At 34.2% G+C, this 20,776-nt stretch overlaps 1 protein-coding gene across 7 annotated transcripts in view; it reads left to right on the plus strand.

The window, feature by feature from the left end:
• The window catches only part of SUPT3H (SPT3 homolog, SAGA and STAGA complex component), a 542,786-nt gene that overhangs the window by 378,849 nt on the left and 143,161 nt on the right, over nucleotides 1-20,776 (plus strand). For 6 of the 7 annotated variants that reach the window (XM_032409726.1, XM_032409727.1, XM_032409728.1 and 3 more), the window contains exons 4-5: nucleotides 11,671-11,757; nucleotides 14,934-15,024. In XM_032409726.1, coding sequence (XP_032265617.1) covers nucleotides 11,671-11,757; nucleotides 14,934-15,024 — 178 coding nt within the window. Of the gene's footprint in view, nucleotides 1-5,482; nucleotides 5,595-11,670; nucleotides 11,758-14,933; nucleotides 15,025-20,776 lie in introns of those variants that run through there. The other variant, XM_032409731.1, reaches the window with a different exon arrangement.

The raw sequence follows: 20,776 nt of genomic DNA on the forward strand, positions 1-20,776 counted from the left end.
AGCCACTCTTCTGTTTAAAACTATAGCTTCAAGAATGTATGTACATTAAGGCATGCATTATATTTCATGTTGGGGTGATTCGACATGAGAAGTGATTATGGAAGCTCTTAGTTCCCTATCAAAAGAACTCTATATAATAGTTTTTCCCTTTAACTTTAGATGAGAGTTATTTTTTAAAAACTTGTTAAGAAAGGGATTTTAGTGATAGACACACTATATGCATAGAAATATGTATGTATGTGTATATGTATATATATTGTATATATGTACTGTGTGTATATATGTATATGTATATATCCAAACAAATTATTTACATCCTAAATTTGTTTATGGTAAAATAAGTTATTAGTGGTAAGCAGTAGTCCAATAATAGCCATTAATCTTTGTGAATACTGGAAACGATAAACTTTTTTATGATGACCCTGAAATTTAAATTTTTATTTCTGAATAAATGTAGATAGCAGTTTTTCAAGGCTTACTATATGCTGCATGACAATGCCTCACATAAACATCAAACCATAGGCATTTTTAAAAATTTTATGAAAGGGAAAACAGTGGTTTTGGAAACTTTTTTAAAGTTAATGATTTTTTAAAGCTTCTTGATTAAACTGTGAATTCAGTTTATGTAGTGGTCCACATGGAGATAAGCTGCTGAGTTAGACCATAAAAGGAGGTAATAATCTAATTGCTTTGGAACACTCTTCAAGATACACAGTAATGACACAGTAACCACACCTTAACTAAGTTTCATAGCAGACCCTTGCCCTCCTCATGCATCGAACGGGTTATGAGACCCAGCATCAGAAGCTATAACTCTAAAATTATAAAGTTGGCACTTTCTCCATGTATTTTCTCACCAGAAGGACCAAATTATAAAATTGCTTTTGCCGAAACAAGGGTAATATTAATAGAGATAAAATTAGAAATCAGTTTTCCTCATTCCTCATGATTATTCTTTAGGATTACTTTATTCTTTCCATTTGCTAATTTTTCCAATCATTACATTGGTCTTTGCATGGTCTGTTGTAATTCACTGCTTTTAATAACCCGATCTAACCATGAAGATTTAGTACAAGACCTGTGTTTATTCCTAAACATTCTGGGGTGAAATGAAATCAGGTTATCATGTGAAAAATTAGGCAGAGTTCCAAAGAAAAGTATTAACTCAGTCTTTTACCTGTTAGATTTCTGTCCTTTGGAGAAATAACTAATGGCCACAACTATTTGAGTGGACACCTTTATAGAAGACTGGGAACAGAAGGAAATATGGAGGGAAGCACAGAGATGCCATGAAATAAGCAGAGAAAGAAAGAGTTATTATTAATTGTAGACAAGAAAAGTACACATTTTGTAATCTACCAAAATGTTTATGCTTTTAAAATTTTAAATGCAAATAAAATGTACACCCTTAGATCTTTACAGCATATCATTTTCAGTTATTGAGTAACTGAATGATAGCTATGTAGAATGTTGAGCAGTCAAAATCTACTATCTTTCTACAATTTTAATGTAGTTTATTTTTAAAATTTTTATATTTAATTTAAATTCAAGTTAGTTAACATATAGTATATAATTAGTTTCAGGGATAGAACTTAGTGATTCATCAGTTGCATGTAACACCCAGTGCTCATTACATCAAGTGCCCTCCTTGATGCCCATCACCCAGTTACCACATCTCCCTACCCACCTCCCCTCCAGCAACCCTCAGTTTGTTCCCTATAGTTAAGAGGCTTATGGTTTGCCTCCTTCTCTGTTTCTGTATACTGGTTGAAGCAGTTAAATAGTAGTCTAGTTTTAATGGTTAAATAGTAAATAATTAAATTTTAAGTAGTACTAACTATAGTTAGTTAATAGTATAGTATTTAAACTATAATCCAGTTTAGTATGGTAGTTAAGATATAATACAGAATAGTATACTATTTAAACTATAACCTAGTTTATTACTTTAATTTCAACTTAAAAAAATTTCCAGGGTTCTAGAGGGGAGGGGGGTGGGAGCATGGGTTAGCCTGGTGATGGGTATTAAAGAGGGCACGTTCTGCATGGAACACTGGGTGTTATGCACAAACAATGAATCATGGAACACTACATCAAAAACTAATGATGTAATGTATGGTGATTAACATAACAATAAAAATTTTTTTTAAATTTCCAACATATCCTTTTGCTTACTTGCAAACCTTGATGTGTTTAGACTTTAAAGTTGCTTATGAATAACTTCTATGCAAAATAGTTTAAAAGAAAACTTTCAAATGGTTGTTCTCCTAATTTCATATTTAAGAGTAACCAAAGAACTAGTTCCTTGTCAAGTTTGCTGTTCTTACACAATAAATGCAGTCATTGTTTATTGGATATTTTTAAAACTTTGCAGGCTTATATTGAGGGTGGCTTGGTAATTCTTTAATGATTAAAGAATGAAAGGTAATTCTTTATGTATATAAATAAGAATGAATTCTTTGAGTTATGAGATACTGATAATTACAGCTTTATCATATTTTTTAAAACTTAACTGTGTTTGACTTACTATTCTTAAAGAAGAGTTAAAATGAAACTCTAAAAAGTTAGACACATCTTTTATCAATTTATATACTTGTTTATATTTCAGATGTCTAAGATAGTGGAAGACCAATCACCAACAAAGAATAAGGAGATCATATGATAGGAAAATACAAAGTAATATATCTTACATTTATAGTATCCTGAATGTTAACTGTATTTAGTTACAAATCCATTTCCTTTCAAACACTTGCTTAGTCCTCAGTCCTTAAGCTATGTCTGCATGAAGCAACTGGCTTGGATGTTTTGATCCAAACCATTTTCATTTTGGCAACCATTTCATTGCCAGCAATGAAAATGTTTTGAAAGGCAAATAAATGTTTTTGTGGGTAGACTTTTCTATGCAATGCAAGGCTTGATTTAATGATCAGACCTTCCTGTATTCTGAATAAGAAATTAATCTTGGAGAGAAAGATAAATGGCTTGATGTTAAGCATTTATTATTTAATACCAGTTTTTTGTACTTGACCATCTCTCATAGGTTTTTTTATAAGGGTTAAATGAGATATAGAAGACAAGACGCATAGGATAGTACATTCAATAAATGTTAACATTAAAAAAAAGAGGGAAAAAAAGTAAAAAAAATAAAGAGTATTAGTTTCTTTGCTTAAACATACGTGATACATGTGTTTCTCTCCAACCATTCTGAAACCACACTAAAGGACAGCAAAATAATTTAAAGAGGCATAAACCTGTAAAGACAAAATGGGTAAAGATTAAATAACAGATGAGATATGTTAAAAAAAATTATGGAAGCTTAAAAGTGGATAGAAATGTCAAAAGTTTAAAAATTCTGAGAAAAATGAAACCTTAGAACCTTGAAAAAATCAGTATTGAAGGTACCTCTGAAGAAAGAAGTCTTGGATTGGATGAAAAGCAGAAAGATTTGTGGAAAGTATAAAGAAGCAATTTTATCCCAGTCCCTGTCAAAACCGTATATACAATGGAATATTATGCAGCCATCAAAAGGAATGAAATCTTGCCATTTGCAATGACGTGGATGGAACTGGAGGGTATTATGCTGAGCGAAATAAGTCAATCAGAGAAAGACGTATCATATGACCTCACTGATATGAGGAATTCTTAATCTCAGGAAACAAACTGAGGGTTGCTGGAGTGCTGGGGGGGGTGGGAGGGATGGGGTGGCTGGGTGATAGACATTGGGGAGGGTATGTGCTATGGTGAGCGCTGCGAATTGTGTAAGACTGTTGAATCACAGACCTGTACCTCTGAAACAAATAATACATTATATATTAAAAAAAAGAAGAAGAAGAAGAAGAAGATAACAGGAGGGGAAGAATGAAGGGGGGGAATCAGAGGGGGAGATGAACCATGAGAGACTATGGACTCTGAGAAACAAACTGAGGGTTCTAGAGGGGAGGGAGGTGGGGGGGATGGGTTAGCCTGGTGATGGGTATTAAAGAGGGCACGTTCTGCATGGAGCACTGGGTGTTATATGCAAACAATGAATCATGGAACACTACATCAAAAACTAATGATGTATGGTGATTAACATAACATAATAAAAAAAAAAAACCATATAGGCAGTCAACTATCCTTTATCCATTTGGCAGAATACCATAGGTTTACTTTCTGGAGAGGTTGAATAAAACAAACTCTGGTATTAGAGATTCTAGGCACAAAGACCCCCAATATTCAATTAATAGACATTCTAAAAAGAATCCAGAAAACCAAAAGAAAGAAATTTTCAGAGTGATGCAAGAAAATTTACCAGACATGAAGGACGGAAGTATATGGGTTACAGTATCCTTGTGAGTACCAAGAAAATATGTGAAGAAAGACCCTCACCAAGCCACAGCACCGTGAAATTTCAGAATTTCAGGTATGAAAAGAACAACACTAAAAGTTTTTCAGAGGAGGAAAAATCTCATAAAGGTTTAAGAATAACAACAACTAACTTCTCAACAGCAACATTTTAAGCTGGAAGACAGTGGAGCAATGCCTTTAAAATTCTGAAGGAAATGGTTTTTAATCTCAAATTCCATACTCAGTCAGTTTACCAACTGAATATGAGGGTGGCTTAAATGAATTTTCAGAATAGATCTTTAAAATTTTATTTCCCATAAACCCCTTCTCAGGAAACTAGCAGAGGTATATTTCAGCTACAGCCCCACCACTGGGGGAAGAAGAAAGGTGTTGCAGTTTGAGCTCATTCTAGTTTTCTAGTTTTCATTCTGCCTATTTAAAAAAAAAAAAAATCAATATTCTTTAAAGGAACATAACAGAATCCAGAGTCCTTATAAGGTATAATTTACAATATCTCAGGTAAAATTCCAGATTCCTTAAAATATGAAGTAACAGGCAAACATGACTTATACCCCGGAGAAAAGACAAAATGAAAACTGACTCCAAGATGACCGGGTGTTGATATTAGCAGATAGGGATTTTTAAAGCAGCACATCTATGCTCAAGAATAAAAAATCTACCAAAATAAGGAAGTAAACTAAGAAAGAGCAAGAAATAGAATCAATAAATTAAGAATCCAAAAGGAATAGTTGAAGAATTGAAGGACTCCAGATGAGATGTCTCTGAGGGAAAACAAAAACAATGAAACTGAAAGAAATCCTTATATGTTTCAAATCTCTCAAAGAGTTTGAGATGAAACAGTGTTAGATTCACAAAACAAATAAATAAATAAGCAAAGAAACAACTCAAGGAAATTATTAACTACAAGAAAAATGTTTTTAAAAATTGTAAAAAGAAATTTGTTCATAGTAGCCAAGCTGTAATAGTGTTTACACACTCTAAAAATATAAACACTGGATATTAATTTTTTTAAATTATATTTTATAGATAAGATCAAGAGGGGAGGAAGGAGATAGTTAAATAAGAGGCATCTGAGAACACTAAGTCTTCTTTATCTTCCATAGTAAGAATTGACAGTATTTCAAGCTGAAGGATAAAGAAAACAAGCATATTATAAGCATATTTCCAATATGGAGGTAAAGAACAGCAGAACAAGCTAAACAAGTTGAAAGTAGTTGCCTCTTGAAGCAGAATCACTGAAAAGAAGCATGGTAAGGTCGTCCTGTCTGTCATTATAAAACTTAGAGTATTGCTTGACTTTTAATGTTATATACATTTTAACTTATATTTTAAAAATGTTTAATTGAATTCTGTATAACACACAGTACAGTGCCTGGTACAAATTAGGTGCTCAATAAATTGTAGCTATTGTTACTGCTAAGATTATTAACTCTCCTAATAGTCATTAAAATCATGGGTTACCCATTTCAAATGGAAAAACTGTATTTATAAACCGACAAATCTAGGGAAGTTATTGATGTATCTGATCTCACAGTTAGGTGAATATATGAGTAGTAGAGCTAGACCTGGAATCCAGATTTCTGAACTCTTTCAGTCACAACATGGAGGCTTAGAGAGGATCGATGGCTGAGAAATACAGTTGTAAGCAGAGCTGTCCTTTCATCGTCTGACCGAGAATCTGGCCTGGTAAATAGTGAGTGATGGACCAATGGATAGAAAGACAGACAAATAAATCTTAGGCCAGGGGACAACCTAGCTTTTCATAACATAGCTTTTCATAACATAACTTTCAACAACTCTTGCCTTTTACTATTTATTTATTTACTATGTATCCTCAAAAAGGTAAGATCCAGGGATTTAGTCAAAACCCAAAGGAAAGAGGTGCAACAGAAGTGTGGTTAAAATGGAATATTTTCAGGATGTTAATAATTGTGAAATTAATTTGCTGTACCTTTAAGACCTTTTGGAATTTTAGAGGAATCTTTCTGCTGAATTTATGTGGGTCCCAGACAAATGCAGAGTTTATTTACTTCATCTAACCCAATTCATTTATATCAAAGATGAGGAAACTGACAACTGTCAATGGGAAATGGATTGCCAACATTTGACAAACATTTATAAACTGCCTGTTGGGGAATGGTGGTCCTGGACCAAGAGATATTATTCAAAATGTAATTGGGAAGTAAGAGTATTAAGTAACCAGTTGAGGAAGATAAAGAAGAAACTCATTGACGAGTATAATTAACATGTTGTACCTGAGCATATGAGTTTCATACCTAGGTTAGGTAACAGACACTATTGTATGAAGATAATCATAGATCTTTTTTCTTTGATAAAATTATTTTGAAACCTATATTTTAAAGAAGAAAGTGCTGCATCCCATAAAGAATCAAGAATTTCTCATAATTTGAGTATAGTTCTATATTAGGGCTCTCCAGAAAAACAGAACCAATAAGGGGTGTGGGGGAGGGAGTGTGGGGGGGTGTGGATGGATGGATGGATGGATAGAAAGATGGTAGGTAGGTAGATAGATAGATAGATAGATAGATAGATAGATAGTAAGGAATTGGCTCCCATGATTATGGAGGCTGAGGAGTCCCAAGTTCTGTAGTTGGCAAGCTGGAGACCCAGGAGAGGTGAAATTTAATTCCAGCCTGAGTCCAGCCTGAAAAACAGGAGGAGCTGTTTTAGTCCAAGTGAGAAGGCTAGAAAAGACCAATGTTCCATTTCAAGGTAGGCAGAAAGGGTTCCATTCCCTTTTATTTGGCCTTTATGGTTTTTTTAAGTTTTTATTTAAGTTCCAGTTAACATACAGTGTAATATTAGTTTCAGGTGTACAGTACAGTGATTCAGCACTTCCATACAACACCCAGTGCTCATCACAAGTGCCCTCCTTAATCCCCATCTCCTATTTCACCCATCCCCCCCACTCACCTCCCTTCTGGTAACCATCAGTTTTCTTCTCTATAGTTAAGAGTCTATTTCCTGGTTTGCCTCTCTCTCTTTTTTTCCCTTTGCTTGTTTGTTTTCTTTATTAAGTTCAGCATATGAGTGAAATCATGTGGTATTTGTCTTTCTCTGACTGACTCATTTTGCTTAGCGTAATACTCTCTAGCTCTATTCATGTCACTGCAAATGGCAAGATTTCATTCTTATTTATGGCTGAGTAATGTTCCATTTTATATATATACCTCATCTTCTTTATCCATCAGTCGATGGATACTTGGGCTGTTTCCATAATTTGGCAATTGTAGATAATGATACTATAAACATCAGGGTGCAGGTATCCCTTTGAATTGGTATTTTTGTATTATTTGGTTAAATACCTAGTAGTGCAATTGCTGGATCATAGAGTAGTTCTATTTTTAACTTTTTGAAGAACCTCCATACTGTTTTCCAGAGTAACCACACCAATTTGCATTCCCACCAAGAGTGCAAGAGGATTCCCCTTTCTCCACATCCTGGCCAACACCTCTTGTTTCTTGTGTTGCTGATTTTAGCTATTCTGATAGGTGTGAGGTAATAATGTTCTATTCAGTTCTTCAATTGATAGGTTGAGGTCCACCCACATTAGGGAGGGCAGTCTACTTATTTTACCTATTCACATGTTAATTTCATCCAGAAATACCCTCACAGTCACACCCAGAATAACGTTTGACCAAGTGTCTGAGCACCTTGTGGCCCAATCAAGTTGACACATAAAATTAATCATTACAAATGCACGAAAGTGTGAAAATAGAATTGAAATTATTGGAGTTTAAATGTAGAATAATATGAGAAAAAAACCAAGAAATATAATGAGAATGAGGGTATAGTGGAAAATCTGTGAGTCACAGGCTTTAAAGACCACATTGAAGTTAGATAATAGTGACTTCTCATAGATCCTGGAACAAGAATTATGGGCATTATATTTGAGCAAGATCGTTTTAGCACTTAAATCTAGATTGCATCACAATTTGGAGACACTGAAATTTTGAAACCAGTAAGCAAATAGCCCCACAAGTGTAGATTAGGATGAATTCTGTGGAAGTAGAAAGCAAATTCAAGACCATGAGCAGAGTAAAACAAAACAAAATCAACAGAGGTTAGTGAAAATGTAGTAGAGTGAGGAAAATAAAATGAGTTTGAATGTTAGTGTCATTGAGAGCAGTGAGAAATTAAGAGGAGATTTATTTGCGGGATCAAAGATGAGACATTTAAGATGACATGTAAAACTTAAAGGACCTTTTTATGCTCAACTTCCAAATAAAGTGTCATAAAATATTTCAAAATGCAGACATGATGGGTGTTAATATGCAAGGGGAACTTTTGTCTTTTAAACAGTTGTTACAGGGGCACCTGGGTGGCTCAGTCATTAAGCGTCTGCCTTCGGCTCAGGTCATGATCCCAGGGTCCTGGGATCGAGCCCCGTGTTGGGCTCCCTGCTCAGCAGGAAGCCGCCTTCTCCCTCTCCACTCCCCCTGCTTGTGTTCCTTATCTGCTGTTCTTTCTCTGTCAAATAAATAAACAATCTTTAAACAGTTGTTACAAGTATATTATTTTTTGTCTACTTTGAAAAACAAATAATATCAGAAAAAAACATGCTGTACCTGAGTTGCTATTGTGGTAAAATAATAATGTCTTGTAGCACAATATTGTACTAAGTTGCTGTTACCATACCTTTATCCATATAGTTAAGAAAATTAAGTTTGTATACTCATTCTACTAGTGATTGGTCTTAAAGTATTTTTGTGCTCCATTATTTCTTGCATATTTTATATCACAATTAAATATATACTACTTTCATTATAATAAAAAATTGTGAAATGCACCATTATTTCATGTTATTCTAATTACTACCAGAAATATTTAACTTGCAGCAGTGAGTAGTGAAGTAATTACAACTTCCATTTAGTTTCAAAGATTAAGAGATCGAGGGATTTCTTAGAACATAGAATCAATTTTTTTAACACTGAAGTTATTAGGAATATTTTGTGATTTTGGTTTCCTGACTCTAGAATTGCTTTCACATTAAAGGCACCAATTCTGAGCTCAGCATTCTGTGGAACTGGACTGACAAGCTGCTAACCTGTTTTTTAAGCTTTTTAAGCTTTATATTGTTAAAGAGGAGTTTCCTTATTCTTTTCTGGTAGGCATGGACAAAAATTTATAGAACGAAGCCAATGCATAATACACACTTCTACTGTGTGATCACTGTAATTAGCTGATAAGATTGCTCGCCTTACTTTGTAGAGAAGAGGTCAGAGTTTGGGAGAGGTAATTTTGGAGCATGAGGCACATCAAGGCAGATAGGTTTGAAGTAGCACAGTGATCATGTTCAGTCCTGAGGAATCACTTCTTGAAAGTCCGGGGCGTATTAGGAGAATTCTAGCAGCGCCCGTGCTAGTCAGGGCACAAAGTTAGGTGAAGGAAATTAGTGCCTCAGATAGATGAAAACTGAAGTTAAATTTTCCTGCTAATTATACCATGACATAAATTCCAGATCCCTACAGTAGTCGTCTACTGGTTTTCAAAGGTGTTTTAAAATGTCTGAGTCTCCTATGTCTTTATTTTCCATTTTCTATTTTTTCCTGGTTAATGTGTTTGTAAACTGACATTTTGAAGAGGATTATAAATACAGATGATTTATTAATATGTAGTATGGATAAGTGATTAATTGGGAAAACTTTTGGCATATATACTTCTCCTGATCCTTTCTTAACATAGGTGAAATTACTTGTATCTGTATAATACTTTGTCAAATCCTCACCATCCTTTGTGAAAGAAAATACAAAGTTATGTGACAGGGCTGCCTCCTGGTTCCCTGTATGTTCTCTATATACGTCCACACATTTAAATGGATACTGAGCCCATATTCTTCTCCACACTGATTGTGTGTATTTTATACTGTGATAGAAATGTTTTTATTTGAAAAAAACATGTGTACACATATTTCCCTGACACTCTTCCAGTTTTTAGAAAAATATGTTCAGATTTTTCCTGCTGAAAACTTTGTTTCTGAGTAGATACATCATCTTTTTAAAACCTTTCCCCCAAGATTTCTTTTTAAATGGCTCACAGTTAAATTTAAATTTCTATATTTAGGTAGAATTATGTTTATATACCAACCACCAGTATCCAGGAAATTCAGTGGTAAGGCTGACACATAGGGAGTTTATAGTCTATTTTGTAGTCTGTGTATTTAGACAAGGTTTGAAGCTTACTTAGCAAAATCGCTTAAACATTCAAGCAGAATTTCTCTAGTACAAATGCACTATTTGATTCCTTATAATTGTTAAGATAACAGTGTGTCACTTTTTAAAGATGAGTTCTCAGGAATATGTTAGATTTATTCCCTTCAAAGAAGAATGCATTTAGGAACAGCCTTTATATGTAAATATTTTTATAATACTGGATAGAGATGGTGTGGTGCAATCACCATGGTTTGATCAAATTTGGAAGAAGTTACAGGCACATATTTGTAGTGTTTTCTCCAGCATCTTTATTTTTTTCATCTGGACGTATTTTATGTTCCTTCCAACTAATCAAAATAAGAAACCGATTTTGCCTTTGCCAAAAAATAGAACTATCATTTTTCACATTCTTTTATTTTCCAGGTCATTTTCAAGTAAGATTGTGTTTCTAGGACTTCTGAATTCCAGAAAACTCTCAACTTTGTAGATATAAGGGCCCAGATGAACATTTCAGGGGGAATCTAACTTTTCATGCAGTATGTTTTGTGTTGTGCATTCCAGATACAGTTAACTTTTTGTATGCATGTGATTAGTGTGGAAAGAAATTAATGCAGTCCAGTATTATGATTTATGGACTGAATCCTTTGCCCACTGAAGACTTGCCAAAACTAAAACTATTTTTTTTCCTTTGGATATTAGAAACAGCTACTGTTTTTGTTGATCTTTTAAAGTTCTGAATGGGCCTATTTCAAATCATACCAGCATGGGAGCTTAGATTAATAATATACTTATTCAACTAGTGATACTGAGTGAAACCATTGCTCACATGGATATGAGGATAAAATTTCATAAAATTATTTTCAGGTGCATTAATGCATTTCTGGAAGCTGCACATGATTTTTCTTTTGCATGAAAGAAATCAGGGATTTCTGTTTATTGTATCAGTTACAGGTGGGCTTATAAGTTAATTTAATTGCATTTTTTTACTTTAAAACATAAGACATTTCACTTTTAAAAGCAGTAATGTGATTGCCAGATTATTCCCAAAGGTTTTTAACTCTTAGTATATTTATCTCTCTTGAGACATCATGACTGTAGTATACTTAATTTAGATTATGGAGAGAAAAAAATCCTAAATTCTCTTTGTTATTAGTTACAGCAAGCCGCTGAAGTTTCTCAGCTTCGGGGAGCAAGGGTAATCTCCGCTGAAGACCTTCTGTTTTTGATGCGCAAAGATAAGGTAATATAAAACAATTTCCTTGTATTAACATGCCATGTTTGGTGCTTAATTACACTTATATAAGGAACTATATCCTTCTTATACAGCTTTCAAATTGGAATACTACTATTAAACTGATGTTTTAGTCTTCATAGTTTGCACAAAATGGTTTATTATAAGAGAATTGATTGTTTAACAAGGGCCAGGGCACTGATGTAGAACTAGGCTGCCAACGAATTCTCACTTATCCTTCCCTATCTCTTTCAACATTTTCATTGCTACATAATATTCACTACGTATCAATTGTGTGCTTTGTTGGAATATGTGAGATAGAACTGAGTGGCATATTTATTTTTCTTCTAATTTTACACAAGATTACAGGCTTTCCCAGGGTTTGTTTCAAGGTTTATTCTGTGACACTGAATTATAAGAAAACAATCAATCAAGGTGAGTCTTTCAGTGGCATCAATAAAATAATGTCTAGAGTTTTTATGGTAAAGGTCTACCTTTCTTACTCTTTGAACTCTGGTAATTAAAATATTTAAGCTGATATTTACCTGTCTAATTTTGTCCTATCTCCCATGAGTAGCTAGTTGAAAATATTTTATAATGTTTTATGTATTTTTAATAACAGTGTCATCTAAAAGTTACATGTACAAAAACTAGTGGAGGTACCACCTTGTGTTATGTATGGTAGCTGCTATCCCCAATGAGCAGGCAGTGTTTGGTTTCTGATGGTCCATCTTTCACTTCTTCATTGTTTTTCCCTGGCCTTTTCATTACACGTACCCATTCCTCTTCCACCATTTTTGTATGCTCATGGCTGGGTTTTTTTTGTAGTTTATTTTTTTTTGTTTTTTTGTTTTTTTGTTTTTATCAGAAGACATCCCATTAACCTTTTGGAGAACCTTGTTAACACCCTTTCCAATATCCAGTTACTTTATATCTGTGAAATCTTTTAATTCTGATTGAAGGTTGACTAAACTTAGATCAAGTATTTTCTGTCTTCCTCATAGAGTAAGATTCAGAAACCTACAAACCACACCATGACTAGTCTACCATTAAATTATATAAATTCTAATTAACTCTTTGATCTTATGAGGAATATAAAGGAAGAGAAAAGAAATGTCTTCACTATCAAGAAGCTATAATCTGGTTTAGGAAATCTGTATGATTTAGTTAAAGAAGCAGGATTTCCGAAGTTGTGTGATTAGACGAGAGGTGGAAGGATTTGTTGAAGTGGAGGTGTCTGAGACTCATGCAGTTGTATGTAGAATGGACCAAATGCAAAGGAACTAGCCAAGATGCTGGTTCAGTAATCAAGGCAAAATGTGATGAGCATGATGGCTCTGGAAGTGGATAGGAAAGCAGATTTCAGGGAGACAGCAAAGAGTACAAATACACAGGATTTGGTGACTTCATTATACTTGGAGGACCAAGAAGTAATAGGCACTGGGCAGCAGTAGTGCTGTGAGGAAGGAGCTTGCCTTTGACAGAAATGAGGACCTGGAGCCAAGGTCCTTCGTGAAGGCCCCTGGAGAACAGTGGAGTTAGTATTAGTAATTTACAGAATATGTCCAATCAACTTCTCTTTTTCATGACAGAGGTAAAGAGGCTAGCACAAAAAACAGTCCACATTGACACTTTCTCCTGCCTTTTGGGAAAGTCAACATTTAAAATCATGGTGATACTATAGGAACATACACTAATTGACAGGGCCCCTCTACTGCCCAGAAGGACTCTTAACCAGAATCCTTTCATCAACTGAGAACATAGCTGTAATATAGCTGCCAGAGTTCTCGTCTTTCTTTTCAAAATAATAATTGTATTTATCTGCTGACATGTTCCAAACAAAAGTAAAGTAGTTTACATAGGTTTAACATAAGACAAAATAAAATCTTAAGTTTTGAATACAATCAGAGCAAAGAGAAAAGAAGGGGAGCGGAAGAACTATTTATAGGTGCATGTTTTTTCTCTTCCTAATTCCATTTTATATTCAAGCAGCATTTATTTACTGTCTACTATCTTGCTCTAGGTACCTTCACTCATTCTTTCATTTATTCATCCCAGTGGTCCTATATGGTAGGCACTTTACTTAAAATTGTAAATAAAGAAACTGAAGTCCAAAGCTTATGTTCTACTTCTGGCCCTGCTAACCTCTAGTTGTAACCTGTTTCCCTGTATATAAAAAGGAGATGATTATATTTGTCTGTATTTCAGGGTTGATCAAATAAGATGTGTGTAAAAGAGCTTTGTAAAATGCACTATATTTCAGCCGTAATTCGGAATCTTAAACCTGAAGGTCAGGAACCAAGCACACAACATATTACAAAGTTTATCAGTTACCTTTTAAGTTAAGCAGTATTATGGTCTTCTAATAAACTTAAAGAAAACCATCAAGACCCAACTATCATTCATCAGCTTTGAGTCTCATTAAAACATATTTCTCAGATTATAGAATGTTTTTCAGAAATATAAAACATAAACCAAATAAAATATATAAAATCTAAATTTAAAAAAAAAAATTTTTTTCCAGAGAATAAAAAACAATGAAAAGGAGAGTTGCTTGGCTTTTTAAAGCAGTTGTTACAAAATCCTTGTCTAGATGTTTATAAATCACTATAGCTATCTTAGTATGGAGAGTGTGATACTTATCACAATCTTCAGGAAGAATTTGAAACTTTTTATAAGACCAAAAAAAAAAAAAAAAAGCAATTACTGTAATTCTGGAGCATTTTGGATACTTACAAATGAAAAGTGCTTTTTTTTTTTTTTTTAAATGCTTTTTCTTTTTTTTTTTTTTTAAAGATTTTATTTATTTATTTGACAGAGAGAGACACAGCGAGAGAGGGAACACAAGCAGGGGGAGTGGGAGAGAGAGAGAAGCAGGCTTCCCATGGAGCAGGGAGCCCGATGCGGGGCTCGATCCCAGGACCCTGGGATCATGACCTGAGCCGAAGGCAGATGCTTAATGACTGAGCCACCCAGGCGCCCGAAAAGTGCTTTTTAAAATGCTTGTATTTTAGCTTTTATGTTTAATATGATGACATCTTTTATTCCATAGTATTATGCTAAGAATTGCTGTATTTTTCGCAGTGATCCTAGAATACAAGTTTATTAAATTTAGTTATCATAGTATTCTATAATCAGTAAAGTGAATGTAATGTATAAGATTTCTTATTTCATTTTTTTAACAGAAAAAGCTTAGAAGACTCCTAAAGTACATGTTTTTCCGAGACTACAAATCCAAGATTGTCAAGGGCATAGATGAGGATGACCTTCTGGAAGGTAACCTAAAAAAAAAACAAAACACTAAACTGAGAGCAATGTGACATGTACGTGCTGGGTGACACACTGATACAATGTCATTGTGGACTTTCCCATCACAGAAGAATATATGTGCTTCTGTTAAATAATGTAGCTTAGAAATTATCCAAATATATATTTAGTTGGCAGCTAAATCTTGTGATTTTCTATTTACATGGCTTCATAGTAATCTGCTGTGTCAGTTCTTTTAATCATATGGCCTGTTTTATATCAGAATGTCATGAAACTGAGAAAATCATGTTGATTCAAAACATAATTAATCTTAGCAAGCATAATTTTTCTGTCGTGGGTGTAGGAAGCCAGAACTGTTATTATATATCTCTGAAATTGACATATGGGTTTTTCTTAATTTATTATAGAAAGTATCTGATATGCAGTATTATGTAAAGTTACCTCATTTTGGTGTGCTATTACTGTGCTGTTTGAAATCTTACCAACAGCCTAACACGGAGTAGAAAATTTTCTTTATCTGATTTTCCAACTCAGTTCCCCATTTCAGAATATTTAGAAAAAAATATTAATGTTGCAGAATCAAGCAGTGCTAAGCTGAAAGCAGAAACATACTAAACAATACTTACTGAGTCAAAATAAATATGTGTGTTTTAGAATAACTCATATATTTTGCATTGAATATAGTCACTGCATAGTGGGTATCCATTGCTAATAAAGACATTGATAAATAAACAAACTCTACTGGATTAAGAACTTCAGAAAACTGCTCAAAACGAACTGAAGAGTTAACAAATTTTAGAAGTAAATTTTGATTTACTGTCAGCAAATAAGCAAGTGTAATAGCCATGCAAAAAAGAGAGAAAGAAAGAAAGAAAAGATATTCATATCAAATGTTTAATCAGTGTTGCCTATTTAATATTTCTGCAATTCTCATAGAATTTAATTTCTGAAAAATAGTTCTCCAGATGAATTTAAATGCTTCCTTATTTGAAGAGCATAAAGAATACAGACCTGAATTCCAGTCAGTCCCAATTGTCTGCTTTCTCTCTATGTGAACTTGAGGATCAGTTTTCTCATAAGTCAAAAATTATACCACTCATGGTGGAGTTCTTATGAGAGTTTAACATAATGTATGAAAATAACCTGATACATCCCTGACATTGAATAAATGATAGCTTTTAATACCAAACTCAGAACACCAAGAAGCTCAGAGTGGTGAGACTAGTATTCAGTTGTACTAACACTATCCTATCAGTCTGATGCCTTCTCCTCCTTATTTATTTCAGATCTCATCTCTTTATTTTCATTTAAATTATCTAGTTTTTTGTGTCATACAAAGTTTTAAAATAGTTGATATAACTTGTAAGATAAAGTACTCCAGTAAAATATATCTAATACTGAGGTGTGGGACTTTGGAGAATGGCCATATGAGGATAGACTCTTTCCCCAGTGAAACACATTTTACTGGTGACAACTTTAAAAAGTAATGGCTTAAAGTCTCTAGAAGTTCTCCTAAGCGTATATAACAAATGGAGAAGTACATATTTAAGAAAATCCAAATCTCATTAATAACAGTGAGAGTCTGTTTGATTTGAGCCATAACCTGCTCCCATTACCCCTCTACTTCCCTCGTGGCACCTCAGCTCAGTGTGGTAGAAGCTTTACTCTGGGCAAGTGTTTTCAAGAACATTGGACACCTGATTCTTCAGCTACCAGTCCAGGGCAATAGTTTCCCCCCAGGAGGTTGGTATCTCTCATCTCCTCTGGCTCCATGTTGCAGAAGCTCTATTCCATGCAGGCACAGTTAAAAGGACTGGAGCTTCCACTCATTCTCTGTTCATAGGAAAGCTCTACCCCAGACATGGTAGGCTAAGAATACTGGGCCTGATTGCCCCACCCTAGCTTGCTCATGGGGAATAAAGCTCCACACCAGAAGGGGCAAGCCTAGAAGACAGTGGACTACCATCCCTGCCTGGCTCTTCACTCACAGATCTAGGAGTCTTTCTAGGAAAAGCCAACTGCTATTTCTACTCTCAGCTCCAGTACAGTGATGCAGAGGTTTAGCCCAGAGGGAGAGGCAGACTTTGATAACAGAGAGTTCTGCAACTTTTTCTATGAGGACTGACTTTTTAGAACAGAGCGTGTGGAAGTTCATACCTAAGGGTGGTATAGAAAACTATGGAAATCCTGATGGTTAGTAATTAAGAGGAAGCTGGAAACTATGTGATATGAGTAACAACAAACAAAACAGTGTGTCAGCTAAAGGTTTAACAGAGGAAACAAATGGAAGAGACAGCTAAGAAGAGTCTTTCTGGGGTCAGAGCAAAATGTAAAGGCTGGCAATATATGGACTCTGCAAAGGGGCCTGACATTATTCAGACCAATCTGTGGAAAATGCCCAAGAGTATTATCAAAAACAGTAGAGCAATCAGCCAGAAGTCAGTGGAAGCTAAAAGCTGTATGTGATACCCATAGAATTAAACCAGCCAGAGACTTAATAGAGATCAGGGAAAGTGACAGCCATAGAGAACCTGACTAACACCACAGTCATCCCTGGTGATTGAGGAGACCAGTTGCATGCTCACAGTTATGCTGTCTGGGGAACAACTTCTGAGGCCACATGCTGTGAGGGAAAAAGATTTTATTGAACCAGTCAAGCCAAATCACTAAACAAACAACCAAACAAGCAAACAATGACAACAGGCCCCAGGAAGAAGAGGGAATTATTATTTAGAGTTGCTATAAGACAAAATGTCCATTTTCAACAACAATAACCACTAAATACTAGACAAGCAAAAAAATAGGAGTGTGTAATCCATAAAAAGGGAACAAAAATCTGACAACACAAATTGCCTTTGAGGGAGCCCAGATGTTGGACTTAGCACACAAAAACTTCAAAGTAGCTATCATCAATGTGTTCAAAGAACAAAGGAAACCATTTTTAAGGAACAAAAGGAAGGTATGATTACAGTGTCTCACAAAATAGAAAATATCAATTAAGAGAAATTAAGGCATACACACTTGTCATGATGAGCACTGGCTGTTGTGTGGAAGTGTTGAATCACTATACTGTATACCTGAAACTAATATTATACTGAATGTTAACTAACTGAAATTTAAATAAAAATTTTTAAAATGATTAAAATAAAGATACAAATCATAAAAAAGAAACAAATGCAAGTTCTGGAGTTGGAAAGCACAATGACTAAGATGAAAAATTCAGTAAAGAGGCTCAAAAGTAGCTTTAAAGTGAGAAGAAAGAGTCAGTGAACTTGAAGACTGTTAATGATTAGGCAGTCTGAAAAACAAAGAGAAAAAAGAATGAAGAAAAATTAACAGAGAAATTTGAGGCATCCTGATATGAGCCAACGTGTACACAATGGGACTACCAGAAGGAAAGAAAAAGATAAAAAGGAGCAGAAAAAATCTTCAAACAGATAGTGATTGAAACTTCTCAACTTTGATGAAAATCATTACATCCAAGCAGCTCAAGGGGCTCCAATTAGGATAATCACATAGAGATCCACATTCACACATATTCTTCTAGAAATGTAGGAAGACTAAGACAAAGAGAAAATCACAAAAGCTGCAAGAGAAAAGCACCTCATCACATACAATCGAACTCCAGAAGTATTAACAGCTGATTTCTCATTAACAATATAGATCAAAAAAAAAAAAAAAAAAAAAAAACCCCACCAATATAGGTCAGATAGCAGTGGAATGACATATTCAAATTGCTGAAAGAAGAAACTGTTAACCAAGAAACATACCCAGCAAAACTATCTTTTAAAAGTGAAGGCAAAATAAAATATATTCCCAGATAAACAAAAATTGGGTGAATTTCTTGGTAGCAAATCCACATAAAAAAATATGAAAATAAGTTCTTCAGGCTCAAGCAAGTGGCACCAGACAATAATTTGATTCCATACACACACACACACACACACACGCAAGTACCTGTAAAGGTAATTATGTAAGTAAAACATAAGAGACAATATAATTGCACATTTTTTCCTTTCTTCCTCTTAACTGATTTTAAAAAACTATGTATGAAACAATATATATAATTGTAATGTCAAGTCTATAACATGTAGATATATGTAGATACATATATATACATGTAGATATATATTACAATATATTTGACAGTAACAACATAAGTGAGGCGAGTGGTAACAAAGCTGTATTGGAGGAAGGAGTGACACAAGATGGCTGCTCAAATAAATTACAGAAAGAAATGAAAAGAAGCAGAAATGGTAAATACAATGGTTAATATAACCAATTCTATAAATATCTACTTTCTATCCTATGAAAACACAAGCTACTGAAACTGAATCTAGAAGAAACAGAAAATATGAGTAGATCTATGGCAAGTAAATTATTTAAATTAGTACTTTTAAGACTTCCCCAAGGAAAAACCCAGGCCTAAATGACCTTATGATGAATTCTACCAAATGTTTAAAGAACAATTAACACCAGTCCTTTCCCAGCTCATTCTACAAGGCCAGTATTATTCTGATATGAAAACCAGACTAAGATATCACACAAAATGAAAACTAAAGACTAATACATTGCTTTTCTGTATTCCCGATGCTGTACGTTCCATCTCCATGACTTACTTGTTTTGTAACTGGAAGTTTCTACCTCTTAAACTCCTTTATTTATTTCACCCATTTCCTCACCCCACCTCCCCCTTGGCAACCACCTGTTTGTTCTCTGTATTTAAGAGTCTATTTTTTCATTTGCCTTTTTTTCTTTGTTTCTTAAATTCTACATATGAGTGAAATCATGAGATTGTCTTTCTCTTTCTGAAGTACTTCAGTTAGCATTATACCCTCTGGGTCCATATATTTTGTTACAAATTGCAAGATCTCATTTTTTGTGTGTATGGGCTGAGTAATATTCCATTATGTGTGTGTGTGTTTACATCTTCTTTATCCATTCATCTATTGATGGACACTTTGGTTGTTTCCATAATTTGATTATTATAAATAATGCTGCAATGAACAAGAGGTATATTTGTCTTTTTGAATTAGTGTTTTTATTTTCTTTGGGTAAATACCTAGTAGTAGAACTACTGGATCATATGGTAATTCTACTTTCAGTTTTTTGAAGAACCTCCATACCATCTTCCATAGTGGCTATATCAGTTTACATTCCTACCAACAATGCACGAGGGTTTTTTTTTTCCTCTACATCTCACCAACATTGTTATTTCTTGCCCTTTTTTAATCTAGCCATTCTCACAGGTGTAAGGTGATCTCTCATTGTGGTTTTGATTTGCATTTTCCTGATTTGTGATGTTGAGCATCTTTTCACATGTCTGTTGGCCACCGTATATCTTCTTTGAAAAATATCTATTCAGGTCCTTTGCCCATTTTTGATCAGATTATTTGGGGTTTTTTGTTATTAAATTGTATAAGTTCTTTGTATATTTTGGATATTAACCCCTTACCAGATACATCATTTACAAATATCTTTTCCCATTCAGTAGGATGCTGTAGTGTCTTTTTAAATATAGATGTGAAAATCCCTAACAGAATACGTAGTAAACCAAATCCAGCAACATTTAAAAAGGATTATACACCATGACCAAAATGGGGTTTATCCCAGGAATGGAAGATTGGTTTAAATTTAGAAAACAATTTGTGTAATACATCGTATTGTGGAATAAAGGTCATAAATCACATGATCATCTCAATAAATGTAGGAAAATCATTAGAAAAAAAATTCAAAAGTCTTTCACGAGAGGAACACTCAA

Source organism: Phoca vitulina, unplaced genomic scaffold, assembly GCF_004348235.1.
Source record: "Phoca vitulina isolate PV1807 unplaced genomic scaffold, GSC_HSeal_1.0 scaffold11, whole genome shotgun sequence".
NCBI lineage: Eukaryota > Metazoa > Chordata > Mammalia > Carnivora > Phocidae > Phoca > Phoca vitulina.